Source organism: Nothobranchius furzeri, chromosome 16, assembly GCF_043380555.1.
Source record: "Nothobranchius furzeri strain GRZ-AD chromosome 16, NfurGRZ-RIMD1, whole genome shotgun sequence".
NCBI classification, from domain to species: domain Eukaryota; kingdom Metazoa; phylum Chordata; class Actinopteri; order Cyprinodontiformes; family Nothobranchiidae; genus Nothobranchius; species Nothobranchius furzeri.
In genome coordinates, this window is record NC_091756.1 from 4,721,874 (window position 1) to 4,738,478 (window position 16,605).

The 16,605-nt window shown below is 46.3% G+C and overlaps 1 protein-coding gene across 2 annotated transcripts in view; it reads right to left on the reverse strand.

Annotated features, from left to right (window-relative positions):
• The window catches only part of bms1 (BMS1 ribosome biogenesis factor), a 35,326-nt gene extending 18,946 nt beyond the window's left edge, over nt 1–16,380 (reverse strand). Inside the window, exons 1-18 of one of the 2 annotated variants that reach the window (XM_070545359.1) lie at nt 16,158–16,380; nt 12,758–12,938; nt 12,494–12,684; nt 12,230–12,309; nt 11,965–12,153; nt 11,725–11,867; nt 9,446–9,567; nt 6,728–6,921; nt 4,956–5,098; nt 4,781–4,872; nt 4,397–4,687; nt 3,917–4,018; nt 3,688–3,839; nt 1,720–1,801; nt 1,527–1,609; nt 1,257–1,436; nt 997–1,185; nt 426–606 (exon numbers count right to left, since the gene is read on the reverse strand). In XM_070545359.1, coding sequence (XP_070401460.1) covers nt 426–606; nt 997–1,185; nt 1,257–1,436; nt 1,527–1,609; nt 1,720–1,801; nt 3,688–3,839; nt 3,917–4,018; nt 4,397–4,687; nt 4,781–4,872; nt 4,956–5,098; nt 6,728–6,921; nt 9,446–9,567; nt 11,725–11,867; nt 11,965–12,153; nt 12,230–12,309; nt 12,494–12,684; nt 12,758–12,930 — 2,587 coding nt within the window. In that variant the 5' untranslated portion in view covers nt 12,931–12,938; nt 16,158–16,380. Of the gene's footprint in view, nt 1–425; nt 607–996; nt 1,186–1,256; nt 1,437–1,526; nt 1,610–1,719; nt 1,802–3,687; nt 3,840–3,916; nt 4,019–4,396; nt 4,873–4,955; nt 5,099–6,727; nt 6,922–9,445; nt 9,568–11,724; nt 11,868–11,964; nt 12,154–12,229; nt 12,310–12,493; nt 12,685–12,757; nt 12,939–16,157 lie in introns of both variants that reach the window. The other variant, XM_015976639.3, reaches the window with a different exon arrangement.
• Between the last annotated feature and the right edge of the window lie 225 nt (nt 16,381–16,605).

Consider the following 16,605-nt stretch of genomic DNA (forward strand, 5'->3'; position numbering starts at 1 on the left):
TTTCTAAAACTCTGAGGTTCTCCATAAACGTAGGGTAGCAAGTCTTTTGTTCCAGATCGGCTCATCTCCGTGAGCTCCATCAGCTCTGAGTAACTTGTAATAGCAACCTTCAACGATGCTTCGGGTCATTTTCTCCAACCACTGCACCACCTGCTGGTCTGCACAGGTGTAGCTGCTATACCGTGCAGTGATGCAGCTCACCAAGAAGCCATCAGTGGTTCATCTGTGTGTGTGTGTGTGTGTGTGTGTGTTAATGTCTGTAGAAACCTTTTTAAACTGAACTATTGCTCCTGCTGGACTAGACCTTCTAGGGAGAGGCTGAGCAGTGTGTGATACAAACAAATACTTGAGAAATAGTTACTCAGAGATCATAAAATCAACAGTGTACATCAGTGAAGAGCTGTAGAGCAGCTGATGTTCCTCACCCCAGATGGAGGCTCCACAGTGCATGTGCTGTGGCGTGTACTTCAGTAGGCGGTGGCGTCCGTTGTGATCCTCGATGTGGTAAAGAGGGATGGTCTGGAAGCGTCGCCAACCTAGAGAGAAAATGAGGGGGTCTCTGGTCTTCAGGATACGGTCATACCATCTGTGTTTCTTCAGTCGCAGCTGAAAACACACACACACACACACACACACACACACACACACACACACACACACACACACACACACACACACACACACACACACACACACACACACACACACACACACACACACACACAGAAGTGAGTGTCCCTCAGGTTCTCTGTTCTTCCAGTCTTCATAGACTTAAGAACATTTCAGTCACACACAAAACAAACACTTTTCCTACTGATCTGGATCAGTTTTCAGCTCCAGATTATTCTCATTGCCGACGTGGGACTGAGCGGTTTTACATCCCTACAGCCCCCAGTACCGGTACTCGGAGTAAAAGAAGACCAGGACCATCTGGAGATGATCATTTTCATTCTGAGAAGACAACTTCACCAGCATGAATGCACATTCTGAACATACCTGAAGGTATCCTATATTGCCTTCGCTGGAGCCCAGACCGCCAAGGATGATGGGATAATGGGGGTCAAAGTTTGCAACAAATTCACAGGGCAAAGAAAGGATTTCCACCCTGACGTACATTCCAGGCCGGAAGCCTTCGTACTGCACTCTGGTCTCATCGTCCATCTCTTCAAACTCTGCTCTGTTTAGCTGGAGACAAAACCAGGCTCAGGTGTCTGAGAGGAGAACATCATGAATCCATGACCCATGCAGTTGTCTACCTCAGCCTGCTTCTGCATCTCTTCCTTCAGGTCATCGAAGTACGTGGCATCACCGTCATCATATTCTGCATTGAATCGTTCCTTGAGACGGCGTTTCTTCTCCAAGCGCTTGTTCTTCTGAACCTCCTCATCTTCCATCCTCACCTGGATCTCTTCACCTTCATCACTCTCACCATTTTCCTGATCACATGGTCCACAAGGCAAATAACTTAACAGAAGTCGTCCAACTATAATTAGGCCTGCAACTCCAAGAAGAAGGACACCCCATACCTCCTCCTCCTCCTGCTGCCCTGCTGTTTGGCTCTTGTGGACTTCTCCTGTTTCCATATCTTCAAAGTCTCCATACAGCTCATCTAAATAAAATAACAATCACACTTCATTTTTACAATCACATTAAGGTTAAAATAACGTCTACTACCTCTCTCTGTGAATGAATGTACACGTGTGTCTAAACTCTTCTCACCATCCTGCTTCAGGAGAGTTGCAGCATCTTGGCCTTCCTCCCACTTTCCAGTCACAAAACAGTCCCTGATTGAATCCAGAATCTGGAATCACAACACAGTGAGCCGGATTCCTCGTATAGAGTCTGGCTTGATAGAGCGACCGAGTACATCTCCTTCCTGGATAATCTGCTGGGCTCCAAACAAAAGCATGGTTCTGACATTCCCCCTGAACAGATCTTCTGAAGCCTTTGATCAGGTCAACCGCAAAAACCCTTCTGACAAATCAAAGCTGCAGTAGCATATCTGTAAAACAAGCTAGCTTCTGTAAGCAGAAGTCTTACCCCTCCCATCGGCCATCATCCCTGGGCCACGCCCGCCTAACACCGAAACCCGCATAGTGATAAGCACAAGTTGCTGTTTTCTAGGTCAAGACGTCTTTGTTGTCCGTTACTTCAAATTGTGTTTTTCTTTTTTGAGACTGGTAGTTTGTCCTAAAGTTGAAGTGGTAGCAGCCGGCTGTTTCTCCTCCTCTGATATTTTTGAGTGGAGAACTTCTGTTGCTAAATATGTGAATGTGTAATGATTGCATGACCCAGGGAAATGTGGAAGTGCGTTTGTTTGCAGATACGATGGGCAAATCAAAGCCGTGTAGCAGGACTTTGAGATTAATCCTAAATTTAACCGAAAGCCAGAGTAAATCAGCAAGAATTGGTGTAACGCGCATGCCGCTGTCGGTGTTAGTTAAAAATTTGGCAACAGCATTTTGAACTTTCTGTACTCTGCCTAAGGCAGATACATTAATGCCAATCAGGATAAAATGTGTGTAATCCAGACTGGGGTTTATGAACGTGTGAATGACAAACTCAAGATGCGGGCGTTTGAGGATGGATTTTTATTTTAGGAGAACTTCTGGGAGGGGCAGGGCCTTGTGGGGAATAGGGAGCCTAATGGACCATTCCCATCTGTACCGGGTCGGCCCGGGCCGGGTAGCGTAGGTTGTTTACATATCTGGGTGGTCTGGTATTTTTCCGGGCCAACCAAGGCTCATTCTCAGCCCTCTTCTCGAGGGGGTCTGCTTCAGGCCGACCAGGGCCAACACACCCACTGCTGACAGCAAATCCACACCTTCCATTAGAGCACATATGTCAGACTCAAGGCCCGTGGGCCAGATGCGGCCCGCGGAGCATTTTTATGTGGCCCGCGAGATAAATATCAAAAATATATTAAAACTGGCCCGCTGGCCGATTTTACCGCAAAGACTTCAACTCCCATGATGCTTTGCGGCGTCAGCGCGGAGCCGACGCGCCCCCTCCTTTGTGTTTTTTCCAGCGCCTGCTGCCGGTGTCTGCAGCTCCGCTGTCTCTGACAAACTAAACACTCCTCTCACTCAGCGCCAAGTTCACTCAGCTGTTTTCTGACGTTGAAGCCCAGAAACGGAGATTCTCAGTAATGTGTTCACGACTGAAAGAGAAAGTTTTCCAGCTAACTTCCAGACAGAGCTGATATAACTCCAGCGAGCAGCGACACGCTCAAACCAGCACGACTCTGTGGCTGCTGTAGTTGTTATTTTTCCTCCCCGACACACAACAACGTGGTCACGCTGCTCAGACATGTTCAGCAGCACAAACCTATGTGAGCACCTGTTGTCATCTAATGTTGTCATTATTATGATGAAGATGAACAAAACAACAGGAGTCTCCTCCTCAGCTCAGATCAACCCCATGATGCAGGTATCTGGCTGGAACAGGTGAGCATCACAGTAAACCAGTGGAGCAAACTGAGCTTTAAATATGTGGCTGGGGAGAGGGAAGTCTGGGCCTCTTAGGCTGATGCCCACGCGACCCGACTTCAGATAAGCGGAAGAGAATGGGTAAACGGATGGATGTTTTTTACCTTCTCAATATATTTATAGCTACAATATGTTAGAATGTTGTTATGAAGCAAGAAAAAATGTCCGAAGCTAGCTTGTTTTGCAGGAATCGCCTTACCTCTTCCAAATTCCAGTTAAGGGAGGAGTCGGGAGGGAAACGGGAGCAGTCTACAGAGTTTGTCTGTAACCTTTTGCTCTTGTGAGGGCGACTGACTCGAAAAAGCCCCCCCAGTTCCTCATCCTCTTCATCAGAATCAACTGCTTCTACAACTACACGACAAAACAACACAAGCTGTAGATGAAAGTTTTAGACACTAATTAGTTAGTCTGACTGAAACCCACTCTACCTGAACCATAAACCACTTTACTGAGGTTGGGGGCAGCTTCTTGTTGCCGTAGAAACGCTTCGGCTGCCTTCTGCTGCAGATCCTCCTTCCATCTGAGAGCCCCTGGGAAGGCAAACCAAAAAGCTGAAACCAGCTGATGAAGAGCATGAAAACCCCTTAAACCTAGTCTGCTCGTGCCCTTTAACCCCAGAAAACAGACACGCAGGAAGTCGGTTGTGTTCCAGCTGCAGCTTTGGTGCACCGTGCATCCGTAAGTCTGTCATGGAAAACTCAAGCGTTACATTCACTAAGGTGGAAGAGGAGAAAGACAAGAGCCAGCAGCAGCTGGCATACAAAGACTGCCTCCACAGAATATGTATTCTTCTGTTCTGCAGAAGGTCTCACTGATCGTCTGGTACGGTGGTTGAACAGATGAAAAAATAATATCTGAGATTGCATAAACCAAACAAATCTTCATAAAGAAACAAACCAAGGACCCACCCTGCTCCTCGTCTTCCTCACTCTCACCATCAGTGTTGACCTCTTCATCTGCAGATTCTTCTTCCTCCTCTTCAGAACAATGTCCAGAGTCTTCTGCTCGCCCAACCTCGTTCTCCTCTTCGCTCTCATCTTCACCCTCGTCCTCCTCTTCGCTCTTCTCTAGCTCATCGTTGCTGTCTGCAAACGCAGGAAGCTCTGCGACTGACTGCCCACAACTTTTAACTTCCTCCAGTTTCTGGATCTTCGAGGGCGGAGCTCCTTCTGCCATCGTTTCAGATTCAGCTCTGACCTCTTTGATTAATGTGAATAACTCATCGTTCATATCCTCATCAGCAGCATGTTCATCGTCTTCACTGCTACTATGCTCATCACTGCTTGACTCACTGACGTTCTCTTCCTCCCCTGGGAAGACCACCTTCCTCCTCTCCCTCTGGCTGTTGGGATCCCAGATGTGTTCCTCCTGAAGCCCCGGCTCTCTTAAAAACACACAAAACCACAACAATCTAGTCAGTCTAGCCTGGCGTGAGCAGATGGCGAGGTAATCTGCGTCAGGTCTCACCTGTTCTGCTCATTCAAATCTGACGGGTCTAATGTGGCTGAGCCAGTGAACAGAGACACTTTGCTGGCTGCCATCTTGGCATCAAGAGTTGTGTGAGTGTCGATGACAGACTGGACCAGCTCTGTGGTGGGACGCACCTCCTCCTTTACCAGGAAAAGTATCGTATCAGATACAGCAAGCTCCTACAGGGAGAGCCTAGAACAGCGTTTCCCAACCCTGGTCCTCAAGGCACACGGTCCTGCATGCTGTCCTTTTAAACACCAACGCTTCCCTGCTGCCACACACCTGACTTAAACAAATCAGTGATCAATAGTGGGGCCCGATTAATCGGTCGGCCGATTAATCGGGCCGGCATTTAGCTCCCCCCCCCCCCAATCATCGGCTGATAAGCCTCTTTAGTAGAGCCGATTTAAAGTCAGGAACCTCCGCGAGCAGCCCGCTGCTGCTGGAAGCCGGTGAAGGACCCCGATCCAAAACGCTGGGAGTATCTTCCTCTGAGTAAAAGGCGGGGCTTCTCTTTGGTGTTTCTAAACCCTACAGCTGTGGATTTTGGGTGAACTAAAAGTAAAACAGGAAGTAAAAGTTAGCTGTGTGAAAGAAAAAACGAGCCGTAAGAACCGCCGCTAACCGGCAGCATGCTGCTAATGCTAGGCTAGCTTAAACTCTCAGCTGCTTTTAGCTTAACATGTTAGCTCCGGTTTATAAATGATATTTTCCTGTGTGGGAGTCGGAGAATTTCACTCTGTGTGTTAGAGAGGAGAGTCCTGCAGCGCCTGGACCCCCCAACAGAAGAGTGTTGTTGTTTAAAGGTGTCGCTAATATTTCTCATACAGACTGTAATGTGCCGAGTTCTCCTCTGCTCTTTCTGCTACAGACCCAGCTGAAGACGGATGCTCGACACAAACACCAACAACTGTTTCTCCTGTTTAGTTTCTGTCTGATGCCTCAACTAAAGTCACATCCAGCATGGCAGCACGTCATGGAGCCAAACCAAGGACAGGAGGTGTGATATGAGCAGGAGGCTGGTGAGCTGGGAGCTGAAGAAGGTAAAAACACAACCTGAAGGGTCCCCGTCTCCAGGCTAACACACACGCTGCTGCTGATCACGGCACTGAAGGCTTGGTTAATACTGAAGCTGTTTTACATGAAGATGTTATGAAATATTGGGTTAAAAAGACTAAATGAACTTTAGATGCTGCTGTTGGTTTTTATATATTATTAAATCACTGTTGTGCATTTTTCTACAGAATCGGTCTCTCTGCTCTAAAGGTGCATTTATGTTTACTTACATGTAAAAGTGTACATCCCTATGAAACATCATCCACTGATATTTTTTTTTCCCGTTTTGTTTGTTTAATCCTTGGTCAGTTTACTGGTATGTTTTATTAGTCTTGTTATAATGTTTGATGTTAACACTGAGCGGTGCACAAAGCTAAGACTCAACAGCTGGTTAAATCCAGTGTTAAAGTGGATTGGGCTCAGAAATCTTGTGCATCCGCAGCTGTTATTAGTGATAATTAAGCAATCTGATAAGGTGCCAAACATTGAGATATCGGCCCAAAAAATGGCAGCACATATCGACCATCGGCTGACCACGACCGCCTCATCGGTATCGGCAATAGATATCGGTCGACCTCTAATGAACGGGCATCTGCAGCACCTGATGTCCTCCTGAGGAGGCGATGTACATCAGGTGTGCTGAAGCAGACGGAAAACATGCAGGACAGTGTGCCCTAAGGACAAGGGTTGGGAAACACAGGCCTAAAAGATACCTGCTGCTGACGGGAATGGCTGGCAGGAAGGTCGATGTAAACGGCGTCCTTGTCGTAGACCAGACCTCCCACTCCGGCCATGGGAGCATACAGCAGACGCTCCTTCTCATTCAGAGCTCTCTTCTTCTGAGCATCTGGCAGAGGACACGGGTCAGGGAGGAAGTTCACATCGCTCACTTGGAAGTCTCCCACACCTGACGAGCAGAAAATTCACAATAAGACAACACATCAAACCCATCCATCCATTGTCTTATCTGGAGCCGTATTGCAGGAACAGCAGTTACGGCGAGAGGTCCAGATTCCCCTCTCCCCAGCTACTTGGGCCAGCTCCTCCAGGAGAATCCCAAGGCGTTCCCTAGCCAGCCGAGAGACGTAGTCCCTCCAGTGTAAACTGGGTCTTGCTTTTGGTCTCCTCCCAGTTGGACATGCCAGGAAAACCTCAACAGTGAGGCGTCTAGGAGGCATCCTATTCAGATGCCCAAGCCACCTCCACCAGTTCCTCTCGTTGACAAAGGGCAACCTTGGTGGAGTCCAACTCTCACCAGGAACAAGCTCGATTTACAGCCAGCAATGTGGAGCAAGCTCCGACTCAGCTCGTGTCAGAGGGTCTAGTACACCATAATCCATAAGTACCCACCAATGGGCACCCAAGGGGCGCGGTTGAACGCCTTCGCCAAATCCACAAAACATGTAGATTTGTTGGGCAAACTCCCACACGCCCTCCAGGACACCCCTACGGGCATAAAGTAGGGTTGTGTCGATACGGATACCGGTATCGGGCCGTTATCGATTTAAATTAACCGATACCAGTGCCTGAAAGTGGCTTCGCTGTAACTTGTCATTTCTGTTCACAGAATATTTTAGTTTTGTGATCATTTCTATTAATATATTTTATTTTGTATCTACCTGTCAGTCTTCTCCCGAACAAAATAAAACCTGTATTCAAATTCATTGCATTTTTTTGTGTGGTAGAAGTATCGGTATTAATATTCGTATCGGCGAGTACTCAGATCCAAGCATCGGTATCGGTGCATTGCTAGTATAAAGCTGGTCCAGTGTTCCACGGCCAGGACAACAACCACATTGCTCCTCCTGAATTAGTTCCACCATCTGACGGACCCTCCTCTCCAGAACCCCTGCACAGACCTTACCAGCGAGGCTCAGGAGTGCGAGCCCCCTGCGGTCCCCCTTTATAATAGGGGAACCACCACCACAGTCTGCCAGTCCAGTTGGACTTCCCCCGATGTCCACGCGATACTGCAGCCAACGCAGCCAGTACAACATCCAGAGCCTTAAAGAACTGCAGCCTTGCCACGAGGAGCTTTCCGACAACCTCAGTGACTTCAGCCCCAGAGACTGGAGAGTCCACCCCAAAGTCCCTGGACTCTGCTTCCTCACTGGCATACATGTCAGTGGGCTTGAGGACTTGTTAGAACAAACTCCGCCCACCAATCCACAACATCCTGAGTCGAGGTCAGCAGCACACCGTCCCCATTACAAACGGTGTTGGTGAAACACTGCTTTCCTTGCAAGGACTCTTCTGCAGGCTCGCAAAGATGGACAGGGTCAAGCCCACTTTTCAAACATCCATCAAAAGAGACTGAGAACAAGCTTGTGATTGGCCAGGATGCTGATTATGTCAACAGCAGCACTGCCTCAAAAACATGAGGAGAGCCAAAGTTATCTAGCGACAGAAGATTACCTTGTGGACAAACTCTAAAAAACACTTCATTCACCTGCAACTGGAGGAGTATAAAGATACGCAGGAAGCTTTTATTGTGGATGGAGATGATGGGAAACATGGGTCTTCAGGTGGCAAGAGCATGAAGAGGTGGAGGAGAATGAGGGACAAATTTGTCCATGTTAAAAAGTCTCTTAAATACAAAAAAACACAATATAAACACAATAAGGCTGCGCAGTGGTGCAGTGGTTAGAGCTGCTGCCTTGCAGCGAGAAGGTCCTGGGTTCGCTTCCCGGCCTGGGATCTTTCTGCATGGAGTTAGCATGTTCTCCCTGTGCATGCGTGGGTTCTCTCCGGGTGCTCCGGCTTCCTCCCACAGTCCAAAAACATGACTGTTAGGTTGACTGGTCTGCCTAAATTGTCCTTGGGTATGAGTGTGTGTGTGTGTGATTGTCCTGTGTGTCTCTGTGTTGCCCTGCGATGGATTGGCTCTCTGTCCAGGGTGTACCCTGCCTGATTGCACGTTGAATGCTGGAGATAGGCACCAGCCCCCCCGCGACCCTACATGGACAAGCGGGTTCAGAAAATGGATGGATGGACAAGCGGGTTCAGAGGAAGGAAGGAAGGAAGGAAGGAAGGAAGGAAGGAAGGAAGGAAGGAAGGAAGGAAGGAAGGAAGGAAGGAAGGAAGGAAGGAAGGAAGGAAGGAAGGAAGGAAGGAAGGAAGGAAGGAAGGAAGGAAGGAAGGAAGGAAGGAAGGAAGGAAGGAAGGAAGGAAGGAAGGAAGGAAGGATGGATGGATGGATGGATGGATGGATGGATGGATGGATGGATGGATGGATGGATGGATGGATGGATGGATGGACTCTCCAATGTTCCCCACCTCCAGGCCTGGCTCCAGACGGGGGTCCTGATGACCCGCATCTGGGCGACGGAGCACCATTTCCATTGAAAACATCAAAGAAGAGCAAAAAGAACAAGAGTTTGTTTCCCCATGCTGCTCAGGTAGCAGAAGACACCTGTATCCCAGCTACGCACCTGGAATATGGAGCTGGCTTTTGTTTTTTAAATGTGCCCCTCTCAGGTAGCCGTAGAGTGACACAGTCCGGTCACACCTGGGGTCCATCCTAACCTTCTCAGGATTGGTCAGGTCCTCTAGGCTGCACAAAGGAACACAGAAAACAGGAAGACTACTGAAAAAAGGTGGTTTTCAGTCAGCAGAACATCTACGCAAGAATACACCAAAATTTAATTTTTTTCTTAACCTTTAGTTAATCAGATGAGTCGATTGAGGACTCATTCTCATTTATGACGATGATCTGCCCAAGAGGCAGCAGCAAAAGACGCATAATTAGCTTTACACCAAAGAGCAACAAGATAAAAACAAACTTGATAAAAACAAACAAGATAAAAACAAACTTGATAAAAACAAACAAGATAAAAACAAACAAGATAAAAACAAACAAAGACTAAGAACTGTTCTCACAGGCGATCAAAACAGACATAAAACAGTCTCTAAGTAATCAGAAGCAGACACATTGACCAGAAACTATTGATTGCAATGAAATATTGAAGGTAGTGATCTTTAGTGATCTTTGCAGCTCACTGGCAGCAGCAAACTGGAACGAGGAGCGGCTAAAGCAGGTGCAAGCTTTGGGAGAAACCATAGAGATTAAGTTGCTGGAATGTAAATGGTGCTGGTCGTTGCAAGTGCTGAGTAATGAGCGAGATGACTGTTCTACAGACGATTGTTTGGGATATAATTTGATGCCAATGCAACAACCTGTGGGAATGGAGCGATGAGTGAGTACAGAGTACAACGATGAGTAGTGAACAGGTACAAAATGAACTGCTAAGTGATAAATGTCATCGAGTTTGTGAAGAGGCTCTTTGGAAGAAGGCCTATAAGTGAGGCCACTGTAATGGAAAGGATTGTTTGCCCAAGATTTGCTTTGCAGAACGAGTAAAGGATGGCCTGTTGCGGTATAGAAACCCAATTCTTGACTTTAAAAAGTTTTGTTTTATTGTGAATGTCAAATAAAAGTGTGCCATCAAGCCAGATACCCAGATACTTAAAGTAGGGATGTACATAGCGGACCGGTTTTGTAACTGGGTAAAATCTTTTTGCCCGGTTAACTACCAGCTGAACTCACATCCTTCCTCTGTGCGTGGGTGTAATATATGTTTTGCCATCAGAGGGCGCATGAGCACCCCTATCAAAACCACAGAAGAAGAGCTTGTCACATGATGAAATAAATTTATTCAAAAATAAGCGGTTAGGGAAGGTCACAGTTAGAAAGCACATTGCATGTTAGAGCCTCCTTTACACAAATGTTTAGAGAAACAGAATAGGAACTGGTAAATAAAAACGTTTAACACAAACCTAAATCATTTAGGATTCGGGAGAAAATTGTTTTTTTCTGCCAAACCAGATGTGACGCAGGCAGTGGGACTCGATCCAGAGAACAATCGGGATTTTACTGCAGGCTCTGACAGAGGAAACTTTCAGAGTTTCCCCTACATGGGCTCAGGCGTGGCCCAGGCTGGATGATGTCAAATATAATAACGTGTCAAATGTGACAAGTTCACAGATCTATAATGAAAAATAATATTAACCATTTGTTTATTTTAATATTGTTTTTTTTTCAGTTCTAAGGTTTGGATGTGTGTGAACATTACAGAATGTTCGGATTGGTGTAAAGAATACGTGATAATATTAATAACAGGTCATGATCTAGAGCGGGTCGGTTTGAGGTGTAAAACTGTCCTGCAGATAGATTCAGTTTCTAAATAAACACAAACAACAAATAAATAACAGCAGCTGGATGTGTCTGCACACACACACACACACACACACACACACACACACACACACACACACACACACACACACACACACACACACACACACACACACACATTTACGCTTCTGAGAGGATCACATGACTAAACAAATACGCATCACCTCCCTCACCCTCTGAAACATGCAAACAAACGGACACAAATGGAAAAAATATCGGTTGTTAATATCAGCCCGGTTTAATTTATCGGACCGATACCGATATATTGTCCATCCCTATTAATCACACATGCTTCAATTCATCAAACTGTGTGGCTTTTGACCCTGTATAGTTTAAATGTAGTCAACAACTGCGCTCAACAGCAATGCTATAAAAGCAGAGAAGAGCTGCCATGGGACCCAAAGGTCCAAACAGGAGGTCAGTGAGAATAAAATTGTTGTTTTACAGAAGAATCAACACACATGAAACAGAACTACGGAAAAGTCTATCTGGGAAAAAGCAAGTGCTTAGCCTCACCGGTCTACTAGCACATAAGGATGAGAAGTCTGCCATACGAGAGGACGAAACTTCATGACTGAGATGAAGCGGCCGAGGTTCTTCACCTCCTGAGTCTGATATTCACCGTAGAGCATCCCAGACAGGTAGAACAATTTGGCTCCCTAACAAGTTCAAATACAACAAGCACACGTGTCGAGAGAAGGTGATAAAACTCAAAAATCTTCAGTGGTTCAGAAAACACGCTGATTTTGTGTCTACCTGGTAAACCTCTGTCCAGAAACGATGTTTGAGGTTTTTTTTGGTCTTCCTCAGAGTCTTGTTGTTCTTGAACGAATCTAGATGAGTCAGCACTCCCATGACACGAGGGAAACCGTGCACCTGGCAAATGTTGAGAAACTCAAACGTCTCCATCTCAAAGCCAAAGCTGGCATCGATCAGCATCAGCACCTGGAGTCAGGGACAAAGAACAGCTTTACGCAGACCTTCATTCATCTGAGTCTCAAGAGAGAAGCGTCAAACCTACCAGGTCAGCCACCTTGGCCAGATCAATCATCGTGTTTATATCGTTGTTACACTCGACGAAGGTCAGGCGCCGCTTCTTACCTGGAGAAACACCAAATGCAGCCCTATGTATAAAATACAAAGCCAACCAATACTACTGGGTGTGAATGGGTGAATGACTGATTGTGTTGTAAAGAGCCTTGGGGGGTCTCTACAAGGTGCTATATCAAATGAAGGCCATTCTACTTTTACTAAGTGGGTGCAACTGAAGAAGGATTGAGCTCACCGGAGACGATGGTCACAGGTCCACAGATATCACCAAGCTTCTGCCGAGTGAAGTTCTTGATCAGACAGCGAATAAGGGTGCTTTTCCCCACTTTGGGGGGGCCGACAACCACAATTACGACAGGAGGAGGTTCGAGGGGCATTCGGTCAACAAGAGGGATGTGATGTTTCCTGGTTTTTATATCCTGGGCCCTAAAAACACAATGAACCCAATAAGCAACCCAAACAGCGGCCAGGCTTCGTAGCAGGTCTGAGCAGAACTGACCTGTGGAAGGTCTTGGCCATGCGGACAGCAGACTGAACTGCAAACGCTTTGGGGTTGCGTCTCCGGTCATCTTCCTCCGTTGGTTTATCGTGCTTCCTGAGTTTCTTCTTCTCTGCTTTCGGCCCACTGTGCTTCTGCTGGTGCTTCTTCTGTTTCTTAACCTTTCCGTCCATCCTGTCCACTGGGGAGGACAAACAACACGACAGGGTTCCTACAGGTTTCATTACGTTAAATTCCAGACTTTTTAAGACCTTTTCAAGACCACTTACGTAAAAAAATTAATACCCATTTCCCAGCCCTACTGGCAAAAAAATCCTTTTAACTTGTGTTCATTTATTTATCTGTTTTTTTTTTAATTATTTTTTGCCAAAACACTCGGTAGAGAACAGTAGCAGAGCAGTTTGAGCTTTCGCAGAAAGGGTAGCTAGGTAACGTACAACATTTATTTAAAATACAACAGCGTCGGTAGGGCTGGGAACCAGTAGATATTTCTTTATACTACTACTTTAACGATACCTGGTTTTTGATGGCAGTACCTTAACAGGAACTCTGGCTATGAGGACGTTTATGCCCTAATCAGCCACAAGTTTTCTGTTGTACCAAAATATGCTGTTAGAAACACACGAAATATAGCCGTTTATTTATAAATCTGTAATATTTAGTACATTTTTGACATACGTAGGACGCCGTGTTTTCCAAAAGCAATGCACTCTGGGGGGTGATGACGTATATTGGTTGTACTTGGAGGAATAGCTATTGACGCTATTGTTTGTTTACGTGCTCGCCGTATTAATAATTAAGTAAAATGCCGCATTGTGCTGCTTTTGGATGTAATTTCCAGTCAGAGGGCAACAAGGGGAGTGATGTGAGTTTACAGCTTTCCCACTGGCAACAAGAGGAGAAAGCAGTGGGAAGATGCCTGTGGACGGACACAACTTCCCAAAGATCCATGGCTGTGTTCCCAACATTTTCCTCCTGATGCGTTTGAGGCTTATAGACGACCACAACGACTTAAAGAGCTCACCAGAGCGGCTGGGTACAAGAGAAGGCTGAAACTAGACGCTTTAGCGACCATTTTCCCACACAAGGAGCCTGAACGCCCTCGGAGAGTCGAGAGACGCTGGACGCTTTGAGCCGACAACCCGCTCCTGCAGCTGCCGCTACTGTCACGTTCAGCGAACCATCGGACACGCCCAATCTCAATAATCACCCTTGCGAACTGCAATTGTGCGCTCCTGGCCAGGGGTGCGAAGGGTGTCCCAATTCTCAAGTGCGGAAATTGACCACGCCCCCATTGCACCCTTAATCTGCACTTCACCCAAGTCTGCAGCAATGCGGACCTCGGGTAAGGGTATTATCCACAAGTCATTGCTGCAGGAGGAACGGCTCAAGTTCCTTTTATGAAAATATGTATTTTCTAATGAAATTAGTTCATTTTAGGACTAAATAAGCATGAAGGTCTGAATATTTTTGACAAAGCAGCAATGAAGTAAAATTTATTTCAAATAATTACTTTATTTGTTTGAAATTTAATGAAGGTTTTTGAAAAAAGTTTCACAGCGACCAGCAGCCTGGCATGCGTTGCGATCGATGACGCAATGCTCCCTGTCTCAGTTCGGCAATAATTTGCACACTTGTGTGCTACACACTCGAACCCTACTGCACACTTTCTCCAAGTGCACTTTGCTGAAGACCGCAGGGCGCACGCAGTGCGAGTATTGTGGTTGGGCCCAACACAAAAGGAAGATACTGGGAGGAGAGCAGTCTTGTGACCACAGGGGAAAAGCTGTTGGATGTTGACAAAAACAAGCCCTGAAGTCATAGGAATGGGTGATAACAGCAGTGATGGGAGTAACGGCGTTTAATATAACGGCGTTACTAACGGCGTTCTTTTTTAGGTAACGGAATAATCTAATTAATTACTTTTCCCACTGTTGTAACGCCGTTACCGTTACTGGGGACGGAAGGTTGTGCGTTACTATGTGCTTGTCGAACGTTGAGCAGCAGCGTGAGGCTTTCTGACCGCCACACTTCAGCTGCAGCCAGGGAGAGAGAGGTGTCGGTAACGCACTTACAAAGTTCAATTAACCCATTTTTTTGCATTCTTTAATGGAAAAAGTAACAAAATAGTTATTTTTCTTGGTAATTAGTTACTTTTATAATCTCGTAACTCAGTAACTGAGTTGCTTTTTTGACAAAGTAATCAGTAACTATAACTAATTACTTTATTAAAGTAACGTTCCCAACACTGGATAACAGATGTTACCCTATATGCTGCTTGTAAGTGTTCCTTTTGCCTTTTACTGGATAGTGACATTGATGATAAAATATCGAAAAGTTAATTACTGTGCATTTATCGGAGGGGTAAGGCACCCTGGTTCTGGCAAGCTGCTGTCCAGCATGTTTAGAGGCTTCCAAGCAACAACACACTTGATTTTAATCAGCAGGTGTTTAGTGCGCACCTGTAGAGCCTAACGAGCTGCTGAACATGTGAATGAACTGTGTTGAAGTACTGAAACCTCTAAACGTGCTGGACGGCAGCTCTCCAGGGCCAGGGTTCCCTACCCCTGCAGCTTTTACTGGAGAACAAAAGAAGCGGAAGTTGAGCCTGTGTAGCGGAAACACAGAGAACAACAACAACAAACAACTGATTACGACTCAAAGGTTGTTGGTCAGCTGAGCCTGAGCCATTTTAATTCTCTCCGAGCCAAGCATGTTTAGGCATGTCCTCAACATTAACAATAAGGTGTTGTTGTGCCACAAAAATAGGCACAACTAGTCATACTCAAGACAGTCCAACAAGCTACAGAAAGTTGTGATTAATAAGGACGTGTGCTGAGAACGGCAGCATTATTTATCTAGAATCTATGGATGCGTGCGGCACGTTGGTGAAACAAAGAAGCTGGTAACCTTTATCATTAGGTGGTTTCTGGTGCCATCCCAGTCAGTCTGAGGACATTTCAGAAGGTTTTATAGCCTGCTCTCTCTGAATCACCAAACTGGGGCAGCAGTAGCTCAACAGGTTGTCCAGTATTCAGAAGGTTGCAGGTTCGATCCAGGCTCCGGACAGAGAATTCTGCTGTTGTGTCCTTGGGCAAGACACTTAACCCACGCTGCCTGCTGGTGGTGGTCGGAGGGACCGGTGTCGCCTGTGCTCGGCAGCCTCGCCTCTGTCAGTGTGCCCCAGGGCAGCTGTGGCTACATCGTAGCTCATCACCACCAGTGTGTGTGAACGGATGAATGATACACTGTAGTGTAAAGCGCTTTGGAGTCCTTACTCTGAGAGGCGCTACACAAGTGCGGCTCATTTATCGTTCATATTTTGGAATGACACGTGACAACATCGTAATGTACCTATAATTGATCTGGTTTCAAATTAAACCACAGGGATGTGTTTTACCTCTTCTCCTTTAAGTCAGCTGTTTTCCTCCGTTCCCGAGTGAGAACCGGGACCTTTTCTCCTCCAGTTTCCGAGCCTGTGCTGCGTGTTTAACTCGCCCGAAGCGGATTAAAGTCCAAATAAAACACAAAATCCGCTCAGTTCGTCTCCGCGGAAACTCACGCACCACCGGAAATGTCCAGTAAGAAATTAGCCTCAGTAAACGAGTAAATACGCGCTTTTGTTCTGCTTTAGTTTGAGTTTTGTTGATCTCACGTGTGCAACGAGAGCTCCGAACCGGAAGTGTGTCACCTTATAGAAATCCGAGTCGCGAAAATAACAGATAAATGGTTCCGCGCTGGATTGTAGGTAGTGATCATCGACATAAAAAGTTCCCAAAGCATCAGGTCTTCATCTGAACACAAAAAAATGTGAATTACTTTAACTGTATGAATGTATAGATAAAGAA